General features: G+C 59.6%; 10 protein-coding genes across 10 annotated transcripts; 5 read left to right on the top strand and 5 right to left on the bottom strand.

The window, feature by feature from the left end:
* Nucleotides 1-17: 17 nt before the first annotated feature.
* OT_ostta04g03740 (Arsenite/antimonite efflux pump membrane protein,ArsB) lies at nt 18-1,697 on the top strand (the record flags this gene model as incomplete). Its single annotated transcript, XM_003078864.2, has 1 exon — nt 18-1,697. The coding sequence occupies one exon, from the start codon at nt 18-20 to the stop codon at nt 1,695-1,697; it is 1,680 nt and encodes a 559-aa protein (XP_003078912.2).
* A 128-nt stretch (nt 1,698-1,825) lies between these two features.
* Nucleotides 1,826-2,548, bottom strand: OT_ostta04g03730 (Prenylated rab acceptor PRA1; the record flags this gene model as incomplete). The annotated part of the gene is made up of 1 exon (XM_003078863.2): nt 1,826-2,548. One exon carries the CDS (start codon nt 2,546-2,548, stop codon nt 1,826-1,828), a length of 723 nt encoding a protein of 240 aa, XP_003078911.2.
* Nucleotides 2,549-2,578: 30 nt separating this feature from the next.
* Nucleotides 2,579-4,080, top strand: OT_ostta04g03720 (P-loop containing nucleoside triphosphate hydrolase; the record flags this gene model as incomplete). Its single annotated transcript, XM_022984559.1, has 2 exons — nt 2,579-2,641; nt 2,767-4,080. 2 exons carry the CDS (start codon nt 2,579-2,581, stop codon nt 4,078-4,080), a joined length of 1,377 nt encoding a protein of 458 aa, XP_022838816.1.
* Nucleotides 4,081-4,144: 64 nt separating this feature from the next.
* On the bottom strand, nt 4,145-6,682 carry OT_ostta04g03710 (Protein kinase-like domain; the record flags this gene model as incomplete). Its single annotated transcript, XM_022984558.1, has 2 exons — nt 4,145-5,660; nt 5,721-6,682. The coding sequence occupies 2 exons, from the start codon at nt 6,680-6,682 to the stop codon at nt 4,145-4,147; spliced, it is 2,478 nt and encodes an 825-aa protein (XP_022838815.1).
* A 205-nt stretch (nt 6,683-6,887) lies between these two features.
* OT_ostta04g03700 (GPI transamidase subunit PIG-U) lies at nt 6,888-8,102 on the top strand (the record flags this gene model as incomplete). Its single annotated transcript, XM_003078860.1, has 1 exon — nt 6,888-8,102. The coding sequence occupies one exon, from the start codon at nt 6,888-6,890 to the stop codon at nt 8,100-8,102; it is 1,215 nt and encodes a 404-aa protein (XP_003078908.1).
* Nucleotides 8,103-8,207: 105 nt separating this feature from the next.
* OT_ostta04g03690 (unnamed product) lies at nt 8,208-8,792 on the bottom strand (the record flags this gene model as incomplete). Its single annotated transcript, XM_003078859.2, has 1 exon — nt 8,208-8,792. One exon carries the CDS (start codon nt 8,790-8,792, stop codon nt 8,208-8,210), a length of 585 nt encoding a protein of 194 aa, XP_003078907.2.
* Nucleotides 8,793-8,975: 183 nt separating this feature from the next.
* OT_ostta04g03680 (O-methyltransferase, family 3) lies at nt 8,976-9,818 on the top strand (the record flags this gene model as incomplete). Its single annotated transcript, XM_022984557.1, has 1 exon — nt 8,976-9,818. One exon carries the CDS (start codon nt 8,976-8,978, stop codon nt 9,816-9,818), a length of 843 nt encoding a protein of 280 aa, XP_022838814.1.
* Nucleotides 9,819-9,848: 30 nt separating this feature from the next.
* Nucleotides 9,849-10,766, bottom strand: OT_ostta04g03670 (Serine/threonine-specific protein phosphatase/bis(5-nucleosyl)-tetraphosphatase; the record flags this gene model as incomplete). Its single annotated transcript, XM_003078857.1, has 1 exon — nt 9,849-10,766. One exon carries the CDS (start codon nt 10,764-10,766, stop codon nt 9,849-9,851), a length of 918 nt encoding a protein of 305 aa, XP_003078905.1.
* A 385-nt stretch (nt 10,767-11,151) lies between these two features.
* On the top strand, nt 11,152-12,588 carry OT_ostta04g03660 (Ankyrin repeat; the record flags this gene model as incomplete). Its single annotated transcript, XM_003078856.2, has 1 exon — nt 11,152-12,588. The coding sequence occupies one exon, from the start codon at nt 11,152-11,154 to the stop codon at nt 12,586-12,588; it is 1,437 nt and encodes a 478-aa protein (XP_003078904.2).
* Nucleotides 12,589-12,677: 89 nt separating this feature from the next.
* Nucleotides 12,678-13,106, bottom strand: OT_ostta04g03650 (unnamed product; the record flags this gene model as incomplete). Its single annotated transcript, XM_003078855.1, has 1 exon — nt 12,678-13,106. The coding sequence occupies one exon, from the start codon at nt 13,104-13,106 to the stop codon at nt 12,678-12,680; it is 429 nt and encodes a 142-aa protein (XP_003078903.1).
* Between the last annotated feature and the right edge of the window lie 161 nt (nt 13,107-13,267).

Genomic DNA, 13,267 nt, shown 5'->3' with positions numbered 1-13,267 from the left:
ACGCAAGCGAGGGACAAATGGAGGTAAATCTTCTCCTCGGACCTTGCATTTACAACGCCAGCGAGTACCACGTATCGTATTCCATTTATCAAAATCACAGCGGTCACGTCTACCAGTTGGCGACATCGGCACAACTCGTCACGCCGCACTGGAGCGGCGAGTCCGGCCATCGACGCAAACTCCTGGGAGGTGGCGGCGCCGGCGTGAGCAAACATCTCAAATCTTACTTTTCAACCCACATCCTGAGCGATTATAAATCAACGCACGGAAGCGCTTGGATGGAGTTCACAACGGATTGCCCGGATCCCGTCGCAATCTCTGTCACGGCTGTCGACACGGGATTGGTTGGCGTCGCTGGAATGTGGTTGGGTTTGGTTTTACTCATCGGTGTCTTCGGTTTGATCATGACCGAGATCATTCACCGCACTCTCGTCGCTTTCCTCGGAGCGGCTGCAGTATTATTCATTCTTTCTCTGCAGCACCGTTTGCCGAACATTGCGACCATTCTGACCTGGATGGATCACGGCACGCTGGCGCTTCTCTTCGGCATGATGATCATCGTCGCCTTGCTAAGCCGGTCAGGAGTGTTCGAATACCTCTCTGTTCTCATCGTGCACCATTCTAAAGGTTCGATGTGGCGACTTTTCGTCATGCTCATGATTTTTGACGCGATTTTGTCGGCGTTCCTTGATAACGTCACGACCATGCTACTTCTCGCACCGGTCGCTCTTTCGTTGTGTAAAGCCTTGAAGATCGACCCGAGACCGCTGTTGATTCCGATGACGATATTTGGTAACATTGGTGGGTGCGCTACGCTTATCGGTGATCCACCGAACATCATCATCGGTAACGCGTTGAAGGAGTACATCGGCTTCGTGGATTTCTTGCGAGTGCTCGGGCCGGGCGTCATCCTCACGATGCCATTCATCTTCGCGTTCATGAGATGGTACTACAAGGACACGCTGTTTAACCAGAAAATCAACGTGGACATCGATGAACTGCGCAAAAAGTATCCGATTCGTGATATGAACTTGCTCATTCGAAGCGGAACTATTCTACTTTTTGTCGTTCTTCTCTTCTTTTTGCATCCGGTGGTCCACATGGAGCCGGCATACGTCGCGTCGTTCGGTGCGATCGCCATCTTACTGACGGGCAATCATGATGAGTTTGAATACGCGCTTGAAAAGGTCGAGTGGGACTCCTTGCTATTCTTCGCTGGGCTCTTTGTGTTCACAGAGGGCATTGCGCAACTGGGTTTGTTACGCGCCATCGCGGATGAACTCTCCAGACTCGTCGCCTCCTTCCCGGAGGGTCAGCGTCAAATCGGAGCGATGTTGATCGTTCAACTCGTGGCTGGTTTCGCGAGCGCATTCGTGGATAACATCCCGTTCACGACAACCATGCTTCCAGTCATCGTTCGATTGAGTGAGAGCGTCGAAGGTATCGCCATCGAGGCACTGGCTTGGGCGCTCTGTTTCGGTGCGGATTTCGGTGGGATCGGTACACTGATCGGATCGAGTGCAAACATTGTCATCGCCGGTATCGCCGCAGAGGCTGGGTTCCCCATCTCGTTCAACATGTTCTTCCGCGTCGGTTTCCCGGTGATGTGCTTCTCGCTGTGCATCGCCGGCGCGTACCTCGCCGCGCTCGAAGGCGGGGGAGTGTTCAAACCAGAGGTCAAATCAAGTAAGTACTAGACGGTTTTGTTCCTTTGCGCGTGTCCATCGTGTAACCCCAGCGTACTGTTCTCACAACCCCACCGTTGATCGTGTTATGTTACGTGACTTTGTTGGAAGATTACAAAACAGAGCGCGTCATTGCACCTCTATTTACGCGCGAAGACGCCACGCACGGCGGCCGAGACGGCCGGCGGGACGTATGACCCCAAACCGGATTCGTGGTACGCGTGCGCAAAATCTCGCAGCAACGGAATCTCGCCGCTTTCGTCCTCATCCGTCTTCGCCTCTGGGACGCGCATCGTCGCGTGCGCGAGCGCGAAGACGCCACCCGCGATGCACCCGCGCGCGATCACCTCGGTCAAAAACGACCAAAATACGAGAATCGTCCCCACGAGAATCGTCAAGGACTGAACTTTCACGCTCACCGTCTTCCCACCGACCTCGATCGGCTTTCGTCGCGCTCGAACGACGTAGTGATGTCCCAGATAACATCCCGCCAGCGCCGCCGCCGTCACCACCCGTCTCACCGCCAGCACCGCCGTCACCGCCATGACGACCACGACGTAACAGTACCCAAAGCTCATCGCGTTCTTTCTCGCCCTGCTCGTCGCCTCCGACGCCGACGTCGGGCACGAGAATCGCATCATCGCGAACGCGCGCCACGACCCCGACGCGCGCGTCACCGGGTACGCGAGCGCGCGCACCAGTCGCCGCGCGCCCTCCTCCGCGCGCTCGGGGGCGTCGAGGACGTGCGCGTCCGCGTCGCCGCTCGCGCTCGTCATCGCGCCCGGCGTCGCGCGGCGCTGTGCCGACACCGACGATCGATCGGGCAACGGTCGAGTCGGCATCGGTGGCGTCCCGATCGTCATCGCGCGACGCGGTGGCGGTGCCGGCGAACGATGAGCAAGGCGAAGCGCGTGACGACGTCGAACGACGTCGGGGCGCTAGCGACGTCACCGAACGTACGACGGCGACGACGACGGCGACGACGACGACGCGATGATGATGGGACGGGACGGATGGATGCGACGAGATCGACGACGACGGACGTGGACTGACGACGAGCGACGGCGCGAACGCGGCGCAGGAGCGGATTCTGCGATCGATCCATGAGTTGTACGAACGCGGACCCGGTGGGTCGAACGCGGGGTCGTCGCGCGGTGGGGTGGGATTGTTGGACATCGCGAACGACCCGCTGCTCCGGGTGAAGTGCTTCAAGCCGAGGAAAAAGGTAAACTGCATGATCATCGGGAATCACTCAGCGGGGAAGAGCTCTTTCATAAATTGGTACATCGGAGAGAGCGTGCAGACGACTGGGGTGGCGATCGAGACGCGGGGGTTCACGTTCGTGACGAGCGGGAGGAAGCGCGAGACGCTGAAGGGGGACGCGACGTTTGCGTTTTACGACTATCTCGAGGGTGTGCAAGACATGGAGGGATTGAACGCGAACATCTTCACGGAGATATCGACGAGCAAGGAAAAGAATTTCAGCTGCGTCGATTTCTTGGACTCTCCGGGGTTGGTGGACGGCGATATGGAGTACCCGTTTGACGTCGGCAAGGTAATCAACTGGCTCGGCGACCACGTTGACTTGATCTTGTGCTTCTTCGATCCGATCGGTCAGGCGCTGTGTAAGCGCACGATGAAGGTGATCGAGAGCTTGAACGAAAACCACGCGGACAAGTTGGCTTACTACATGTCCAAGGCGGATCAAGTCGAAAAGGAACACGATCGTCAACGAGTGTTGATTCAGATAACACAAAACTTGAGCTCGCGCATCAAAAACTCGCACGCGTTCAAGCTTCCGACTGTTTATCTTCCCAGGGACGATTTGACCGTTCCGATTCCGAACGCGATCGAAGAAGTCTGTGAAGATATAGACCGAGCGATTCGCCTGACGGTACAAAAGAATCTCACGAGTATGAAGGAGGACTGCACGCGCATCGGCGCGCGCATCGAAGAAGTCATCAAGACCAACGACGCGCATAAGGTGGATAACATGAAGCGATCCATGCGAGGCATTACGCTTATGATTATTGGTTGGGTCGTGATGTTTCTTTCTCTGTATATCGCCGTCAAGGAAGTCTGCGCGACGCCCGTTATTGCACACGGTCTGCGCAAGCTCCTTCCGAGCGCGCCACAGCTTGAGCTGTTGCTCTCAAAAGAGGCTGAGGTTCGTTGGTTGGGCATCAAACACGGCGGCGCGTACGCGTTGGCATTGTGTTTGGTGATCTATGCCGTGATTACGTACGTGAAGAACGCGGTGTGGCAATTGCACACTCTACTCACGAAGAAGGAGCTGGCAAAACTCCAGCAGTATCAGCAATATATAACCGGCTTCATGAAGTTGCGCGAAGGGCTTTACAAGGAGTACTTCGCCAGCTTGCATCAAAGCGGATAGAGTTAGATCGAATAGATTTAATAAACGAATGCTAATGCAAATTATATTTCAATGTGTACAGTTCCTATCGAGCGTTCAACGCAACTCTGTCATCACTTTCTTGCGCTGCGACAGCGGGACCGCCGGTCAACGGCACCAACCTTTCGCAGAATCTCTCATACACGCGACTAATGACGCGTTCGGTGGCTTTATTCAGCACCGCGCGTTCTTCAGAGTCAAGCTTTTGAACGGCTGCGATCAAGTTCTCAAAGCTTTGTTCCTCGCTGGATTCACCATTCGGAGTGACAGTTCGGAGCGAATCGCGCGCACTCGCCGCTATTCGGCGAACGTCTTCGCTCGTTCCGATCGGGAGCTCACCGGAGGAGATAATGCCCAAAAACAGCGCAGCGACCGCCTCCGGTTCAAGGAAAGCATCACCGGTGAGTACAGTTGCGGCGTCCTTACCGATTAAACCACCGGCCAAGTCCCCAAGTGCGAGCGCGAAAACCTCTTCCTCAAGATCGAGCTGCGGCGCCGCTAGGTCCAACAATTGCCCAGGAGACGCAAAAGCGGGAACGGGCGTCGCGCTTCCGCTAACCGGAAGCAACACTGGCCCGGTTACATCGCGCGGATTCGGGAACGCATTCGAGAACGGTAACCACGTCGGCGGCTTGGGAAATTGCGCGAAAAAGCGGTTGACGCCCTTGCGCAAGGCTTGACGCAATAGCAAATCCGCCGCCGTGACAGCTTCACGCTCCAGCAAATTTCTCAAGCTCGCCGCTTGGGGTTGCATCAGATACTTCAGAGACTGATCCAAAGTCGCGGCATCTTCCGGAATGGTCTCCAGGTCAACGAAAACGTCTTCACTCTTGGCGACAATGCCCATGGCACTGTTTAACATCACTGCGAGTCGCTGTCCCTGCAAGATTGAGCCGCCGCCTTGCGTTGAGGCGTATAGAACCTCCTCCAACGCGCGTTGCGCCTCCGGACGATCTTCACGCAGCAGTTTACGCGCAACGAATGGATATGCCTCCATGACTAGTCTGTAATCCGGATTGCCGATGAGCGCGATCCCCTCCAGAGTCACCACGGCGCGACCGAGGAGGGCGAAATAAGGTGGAATCGAGAACGGAATATCATTGAGCACCGTGAGTAAATCTTGAGTCATCGCTTGAAAGCCACCCGCGGTGGACGAGAGAGAACCATCCATGTTATACATGCGCTTCAACTCAGCTTCGTACTTCTTCGCTCCACCGCCCTTCACGTACGGAGACAGCGCCTTGTCCATGAGCGGCACGACCTTGGCGCGATCGCAGTCTGGTGGCAGGATTTTGAGATCGATGAAGTCGTCCACTAAGGACGGGTAGTCCTTGTTCGCGAGGTGAATGATCGAGCTCACCATGGTGTCCATATCTTCCTGCTGGATGGACGCCACGAGACCAAAATCTAAAATCGCTAGCTTACCCTTGGACGTATCGTTAAGCTTCATCAAGTTGCCCGGGTGCGGGTCGCTGTGGAAGAAGCCCACCTGCAGGAGCTGGACGAGAAAACATTCCTGACCTATTCCGACGAGGTCGCGAATCTCTTCTGAAGGGCAATCGCTGAGCTTCACGCCGTCAATCCATTCTGTGACGAGCACTCGTCGCGTGCATAGTTCGTGCTTCACCTCTGGGACGTAAATGTCCTTGACTTGTTCTTGCGCCAACAAGTCGCGCAACTTCTGCTGGTTCGCTGCCTCGTTCAAAAAGTCGAGCTCGGTGTAAAAACCGACTGCCCACTCATTCAACAATCCGACGTAATCCGTGCGCTGCTGCGGGGCAAATCGCTCAATGAGCCCCTGGTACACTTCAGCCGCGCGTCTCAACACGTACAAATCCTTCGAGACGGTGTCTAAAATCTTTGGGCGCTGCACCTTGACGGCAACGTACTCACCCGTACTCTTGAGTTTGGCACGATACACCTGCGCTAACGACGCCGCCGCGACCGGAACCTCGCTGATCTCGTCGAAAAATTCCGAGAGCGGCCCGCCGAGCTCGCTCTCGATTGTATCAATCGCCGTGGGCGTGTCGAACGGCTTCACACTGTCCTGCAACACTGCCAACTCATCCAGCGCCGCCTGCGGCAATACGTCCGGTCGCACGCTCATCATCTGTCCAGCTTTAATATATGTTGGCCCGAGCTTCTCGATGATGATTCGCGCGTCTCGAGCGAGCACGCGATCGTTCTTCGACAGTTCCGCGCTCCCACCCGTGATGGCGAGCGTCGCAATCTTCGTCAGAAACGGCACCGAGAGCGACAAAAACTCCCCCCACCGTCGCTGCAGCGCCCCCCCCTGTTTATCCCAATACTTTTGAATGGCTTCCTTGTCGTACACAAGCGGTAATCCGTCCGCATCCACCTCCGTCGTCGCGCTTCGCGCGACGTACGACTTCTCCACGTCCGGCGCCTCGACGCCGCGCATTCGGACTTGCTTCGACACCTCCAGCGCCGCCGCGCCCGCGACTTCCGTCACGCGTTTCACATCGATTATACCCGCCACGCGCGCCTCCGTCGTCACCGCCCGTCGCCCGACCGCGCCGTGAGCGCGCGCGCGGAAAACGCGCGACGAGCCGCCGAAACACATCTTCTCGCTCTTCAACGTCGCTCGAGCGCCGCTTCGCTCGCACGACCGCGTCGACGCGCTCGATGACATCGCTCGCATCGCCGACGACGACGCGCCGCGCGAGACGACGGCGGCCACGCGCATGCAGGGCGTCACGATGTGCGGCTCGCGCCGTGTCGACGTCACATTCACACTTTCGTCGACTCACCGCGCGCGTGCGATCGCGATGTCGCGCGACGCGCGCGCGACGATCGCGGCGTTGACGCTCACGCTCGCTCGCGTCGTCGCGCTCGCGTTTATCGTTCCGGAAAGCGCGAGAGAGGCGCTCGAGCGACGCATCGAGTTGAGCTCGGCGACGGATTCCGTGAGACGCGCTCGCGAGGCCGCGTACGCGGTGCGCGCGCTCGGCGTATCGTCGGCGTACGATGGGAGTGCGTATCACGGCCATCCGGCGTTCGTGTACGTGGGAGGGACGGCGAGCGGAGGGGTCGCGTGGCGAGCGGCGTGCGCGGTGGCGTTCGATTGCGTCGCGGTGGCGTTCGTGATGGCGATGGTGCGCTCGCGCGCGATGAAGGACGCGGCGGAGGAATCGGACAAGGTTCGATTCGCGGCGGTGATGCACCTGGGGAATCCACTGGGGTGGTTGTCCGCGTTCGCGGGGTCGACGTCGTCGGCGGCGCGCGCGGGCGTGTACGCGAGCGCGTGGGCGGCGACGAGCGAGAGAGACGTCGCGAGCGGGTGCGCGCTCGCGCTTGCGGCGCAGGTCAATCCGCACGTGATTGCGATCGCGCCCGTATTGTTGGCAACGTCGATTCGCGGGCGTGCGATGATTGGTGGGATGAAATTCGTAGGCGGGTTTGCCTCCACTGCGCTTGCATCGTTCGTCGCCATGGGTGACGATTTCTTACCGTGGTGGCGCGCCGCCGTGACATTCGCCGTGCACAGCGAGGATCAAACGCCGAACCTAGGATTGCACTGGTACGTGTTCACAACGATTTACGATCAGTTTCGACTTGTTTACGTCGTTGGGTTCTTCGTGGTTCCTTTCGGGCTGTCGCTCGCGGCGACGATTCGATTTCCAGACCAACCCTTGGTCGCTCTCGTGATCGCTTTGATCTCTATCGCAACGTGTGCACCCTATCCCACGGTTGGTGACATCGTCACGTACACGTCACTGCTCCCGGTGATCGCCGCGGATGACCGCGGGAATCCGCTCGTGTACTTCAAGCATGGTGCATGGATCGTCGCCGGATTCTTATATGTCGCGTTGCTTAGTCCCTTAACGTGGTACATGTGGATTCACACGCGCGTGGCGAATGCAAACTTCTATTTCGCGATCACAATCGTGCACGCATTGGCGCAGACGATCCTGTCGAACCAAATCATCATGAGTGTATCAAAGTTTAGCAGGTCGCGTCGTGCCGATGCAAAACAAGACTAGCGAAGACTGCAGTAGCACCGTAGGCCTAGCCCCTTAAATCGTAGAGAGTAGATAAAATACAAAATTCAGAATCACTACTGGTAGCTATCCTCGTTGGCGTGCGTCTCAGTCGAGATGAACGAGGTGTTTGTCCACGATCCAGTACACGACGTACCCAGCGTGCACGTTGCAGTCGCTCAGCGTGAAAATCGGAGGATAAAGCTTCTTCCCCGCGTGAACGAGGGAGATCGCGCTCGGAAACGTCCCTTCCATCTCCGCGACATCTTCCATTACGTCACCAACCGTGGTCAACTCGTTCATGTACGTGTATTGCACGTCTCCGCTCTCGTCTCCAGGCTTCGCCCCGAACGGTCGCAGCGTCAACGGCGCCGGCTCGTCCGGCGCCCGCATCGGTTTCGCCCGCGTTCGACGCAGCATATTCAACGCTCGCTCCTCTTGATCATCGATGTGCATATCGCACTCCTTGTACACGTCCATTAATCGCTCGTTCGCCCGCGTCATCAGCGCTATCTTGTCCTTGGTGTACCTCAAACCTTTCGAGTAGTCGTACCCCGCCATCCCGTGAAACTCATCTCGATACGACCAGATCGTTCGCGGTGATTCGCCGCTCGCGCCATCGCGAGCACCCGTCGTCGTCGTCTCCCTCGTCGTCTCCGCCGCCGTCGTCGTCGTCGTCGTCTCCCTCGTCATCCGCCCCACCGCGCGAGCGTTTCTGCGGCGATGCGTTACATTTCGAGTCACCCCGCGCCCCCATCGGTGACCGGTGATCGATCGCGCGCCTCGATCCCACCGGTCGACGCCTTTCGAGTCGTCACCTTTCGATGACCTTTCGATCGCCCGTCGACGTCTGTGCCGCGCGCGCGTCCACCGCGCATGCGCGCTTCGTCGGTCGCGCGCGGCGCCCTGGGGCGATGCGCGAGGACGATCGCGCGCGCGGACGGGGGGGCGTCGCGCGCGCGTGCGTCCCGGCGCCCGTCCGTGCGCTCGGGCGGCGGCGTGGGACGACGTCGCGCGGTGGGCGCGTCGTCGTCGAGCGAACGGGCGAGCACGGGACCGTGGAACACGGCGCCGTTAGCGCTGCACGAGGGTCTGTATACGTATCTCTTACGGCGCACGCGCGAGGCGGAGGTCCTGCGGGCGCTGCGAGAGGAGACGAGCGCGCTGCGAGGGGCGCGCATGCAGGTGGCGCCCGAGCAGGGCGCGTTGCTCGCGCTGTGCGTCGAATTGATGGACGCGCGTCGAGTTATAGAGATTGGGACGTACACCGGGTACAGTTCGATCGCGATGGCGCTCGCGATGCGACCGGGAGGGACGCTGTACGCGTGTGATAGGGACGAGGACGCGCTGCGCGTGGCGAGACGGTACTGGAGCCGCGCGGGCGTGGACGACGTCGTCAAGGAGAAGTACGGCGACGCCAAGGAGAGCGTGAGGGAGCTTTTGGAGACGTATGGGGAGAATAGTTTCGACATGGGGTTCATAGACGCCGATAAACGGGCGTATAGGGAGTATTACGAATCGTTGTTGAGGCTCGTGCGCCCGGGCGGGTTGATCGTCGTCGATAACGTGCTGTGGTACGGCAAGGTTGCCGACGCTACGGTCACGGATAAACAGACGGAGGCGATCAGGGCTTTTAACGACTTCGTTGCGACGGACGAGCGAGTGACGTACACACTCCTTCCCGTGGGTGATGGGTTGAGTTTATGTCGAAAGCGTTGACGTCGGCAATAGTCTAAGAGTGTATGAAAGTTACAGGAAGTAGTCTGGTGCCACGCGCTTCGAAGGCGCTCCGCGCGCTTCTTGCGGCGCCGCCTCAAAAACCTTGAAGTCGTGCGCCAAATTCTCATCCAGTTCTAAGATTGATGCGACGTTCCCGCATCGGTAGCAGTAATTCGGCGCGCTCCACACCGTGACAAGCCGCTTGTTAAACATCCATTTGTACCCCTCCATCACGAGCTGGTGCGCTCGAGCGATCATGTCGATCCCATTCGTCTGCGTGAATGACGTGCACACGTCGTCGCCGAACAAATAACCCGCCCCGCGCGGCGACAATCCCCATCCCGCGACGTCCTCCGGGTCGCTCCAGAGCAAATCGCACATCGCGCCCTCGTGCGGCACCTCCTGCTTGCGATCGATCGTTCTAATCTGATCAATCGTGGTGATGCTCGGCGACAACCCCCCGTGAACACAGAATATCTTGTTATCTATCAGCGCCGAGAGAGAGATATAATCGAAGACGTCCGTGCAGTACCTCCACACGTTTACGCTCCCATACTTTCGAAGGCACTCGTCGTAAAACCCGTACACCTGGGTGATCTGTCGACACTCGTGATTTCCCCTGATGAGATACATTCGATCCGGGTATCGCACTTTCAGCGCTAATAACAATAAAAACGTCTCCACGCTGTAGAACCCGCGGTCGACGAAGTCCCCCATGAACAAATAATTCGTATCCGGACAGTCGCCTCCGACCTTGAATAGCTCGAGCAAATCGTAAAACTGTCCGTGTATGTCCCCGCATATCGTCACCGGCGAGTCGATCATCTGCACGTTCGATTCCTCGACCATGATCTCGATCGCCATCTGACACAATCGTCGCACGTCGTCCTCGTCGAGCGGTTCGCAACGACGGAGCTGGGCGATCCACCCATCGAGTTCGTGACTCATCTCGCCCGCGCACCCCCTCGTCCGCCCGCGCGCGTCGACGATTCCCTCAACCACACCTCCTCGTCCGCGTCTACCGCTCGCGGAGCCGCACCACCGCCGACCGACGCGTCACGAAGACGAAATGCGTTGAAACGATGCGATGCGTGCGGGCGCGAATTGAAACCGAATCCACCGCCGCCGACGCTCCGTCGCCGCGTCGCCGTCGCGTCGATCGCCGTCGCGTCGATCGCGCGTCGATCGATGGGCGCACCGCGCGCGCGTCGTCGCGCCGACGTCTGCGCCTCGACGTGTGACGTCGACGCGACGCGCGTGGAACGCGGACGAAGACGAATGCGGAAAACCCGCGAGCGCGACACACGGCGCCGTCGCACGCCGCCGCGGGGCGATGACGTCGCGAACGACCGCGCGCGAGGCGTCGCGGGGCGACGTCGAGGCGCTGAAGGCGTTCATAGACGCCGTGCGCGCGGGAACGAGCGCGGATGTTCGACGGGCGAGCGCCGCCTTCGCCGACGGCGCCTCCATCGTTCCCACGATCGCCGACGGCGATGGACGCAAGGTTTTACACGCCGCGGCGGAGCGAGGAGACGTGGACGTGGTGAAGACGCTGGTGAGCGAGTTTGGGTGCGAACCGGACGCGCGAGACGCGGAGGGGTTCACCGCGCTCATGACGGCGTGCGCGAGCGGACGGGAAGACGCGGCGCGGGCGTTGATCGAACTCGGGGCGGACGCGAGGGCGAAGACGGCGAGCGGGGCGTCGTGCGTGCATCATGTCGTCATGGGCGCGCACGCCCGAGGGATCGGTGGAGATAAGGCGAAGTGCGCGGCGGCGTTGAAGACGTTGACGAGCGGACGGTACGGGTTGACAATGTCAGAGGCGGTGGAGCAGCGGTGTTCGCAAGTCGGAACGCCGTTGCTGGTGGCGGCCATGCGCGGAAGCTCGGGAATGATTGAGGCATTGCTCGAACACGGCGCGAAGTACGATGCCAGGTTGGACGCAGGCGTGGCCGCTGTGGCGCTCGCGTGCGCGAGCGGAGACGTCCGAAGCGTGGAGGTGCTCGTCGCAGCGGGAGCGGACGTGAACGCGGGTCCAGAAGGGAACATGAGCGCCTTACACATCGCCGCCGCGCATCCCGCGACGGAGAGCTGCGCGGAGGTCATGGTGGCCGCACTCTTGCGAGGTGGCGCGAACGCCGACGCTGAGGACTCGAGCGGGATGAAGGCCATTCACGCCGCCGCTGCGACGAGGCGCCAAGGCGTCGTCGAAGCGCTTCTTCCGGTGACGAAACCCGACGATTCGGGCGAGTGGAATGCTAGTGCTATTATATCGCGCGTCGCCGCCAAGCTGGCGGCGATGCAACGCGATGAGCAGACGGGTAAAGACTCAAATGGCTCCGGCTCGGGCACCAAGGACGGAGCTGACAAGTTTGTGACGCGCGACGCGGTCGCGGCCGCAAAAACCAAGCGAGAGGGCAACGAGGCGTTCGTAGCTGGTAAGTACGAAGATGCAGTGCGTCTATACTCCGAATCGCTCGCGCAAGACGGATCCTGTGCGAAAACTTGGGCCAATCGCGCGGCGGCGCGTCTCAAGCTGCGCAAGTTTGCCGACGCGCTAGACGACGCCAGGGCGTCTCGAACGCTCGATCCGATGTTCATCAAGGCGTGGTATCGCGAGGGTGAGGCGGCGCTCGAGCTCGAAGAATATGAAGATTCCGCGCTCGCATTTTTTGAGGGATTGCAAGTAGACGGCGACAACGCCGACTTGAAGCGAATGTTTGAAGTCGCCATCGCGCGAGGCAGAGCCGCCGCTGCGAAGACAAAGTGATTTCGTTGTCATGAGAAAAAATATTGGTTCTTTATACAAAGGCTCTACACAAAATTCAACGCCCAAAACGTATCGGTATTAATGCATCATCACGCCGACTCGGCACAGTACGCCAAAGCGTCAGAGTCGTCCGATCCCGCGCTCGGCTCTCGCTCGTTCGAACACGCCGTCTTCGCCGCCTCCTCGACACTCCCGCCCCGTCCGTTCACCATGAGCTCGCGCCTATCCCGTAAAATCTCATTCAACATTAGTTGATCGTCCTCGCCACCTCGCTCGAACGCCCTCGGATCGTGATCGTGCACCACGAAGTCGATCCCGTGCGCTCGTCCAAACTCTGGATTCGCGCTCAGCTGCGCGTGCGCGGCGAAGCACATCGCGCACAACGAAAACCCACCCTCCGTCGTCGTCGCGCACGACCCGCACGCGAACACGTATCCAACGATGTGCAACCCACAGCACGAACACCGAAGCGGCTCTCCTCTCGGCGTCCGATCGACGTCCGCGTCCGCCTCGCCCATCACCTCGCTCACCGCCCGCCGAAACGCCACGCGTCTTCGCTCCACCCCGCCTCGACGCCGCCGCTTCACGCACGACCGATTCGGCGCGCAGCACGCACTCTCCACCGTCTCTCGCGGGCGTCCACCCGCGCGCGCGGACGCTTCCCGCGCGCGCGGCGCTC

Source organism: Ostreococcus tauri (assembly GCF_000214015.3).
Source record: "Ostreococcus tauri WGS project CAID00000000 data, contig chromosome 04, whole genome shotgun sequence".
Lineage (NCBI taxonomy): Eukaryota > Viridiplantae > Chlorophyta > Mamiellophyceae > Mamiellales > Bathycoccaceae > Ostreococcus > Ostreococcus tauri.
Note: the sequence above shows the minus strand (reverse complement) of the source record. Positions and strands in the feature narration are given on the sequence as shown.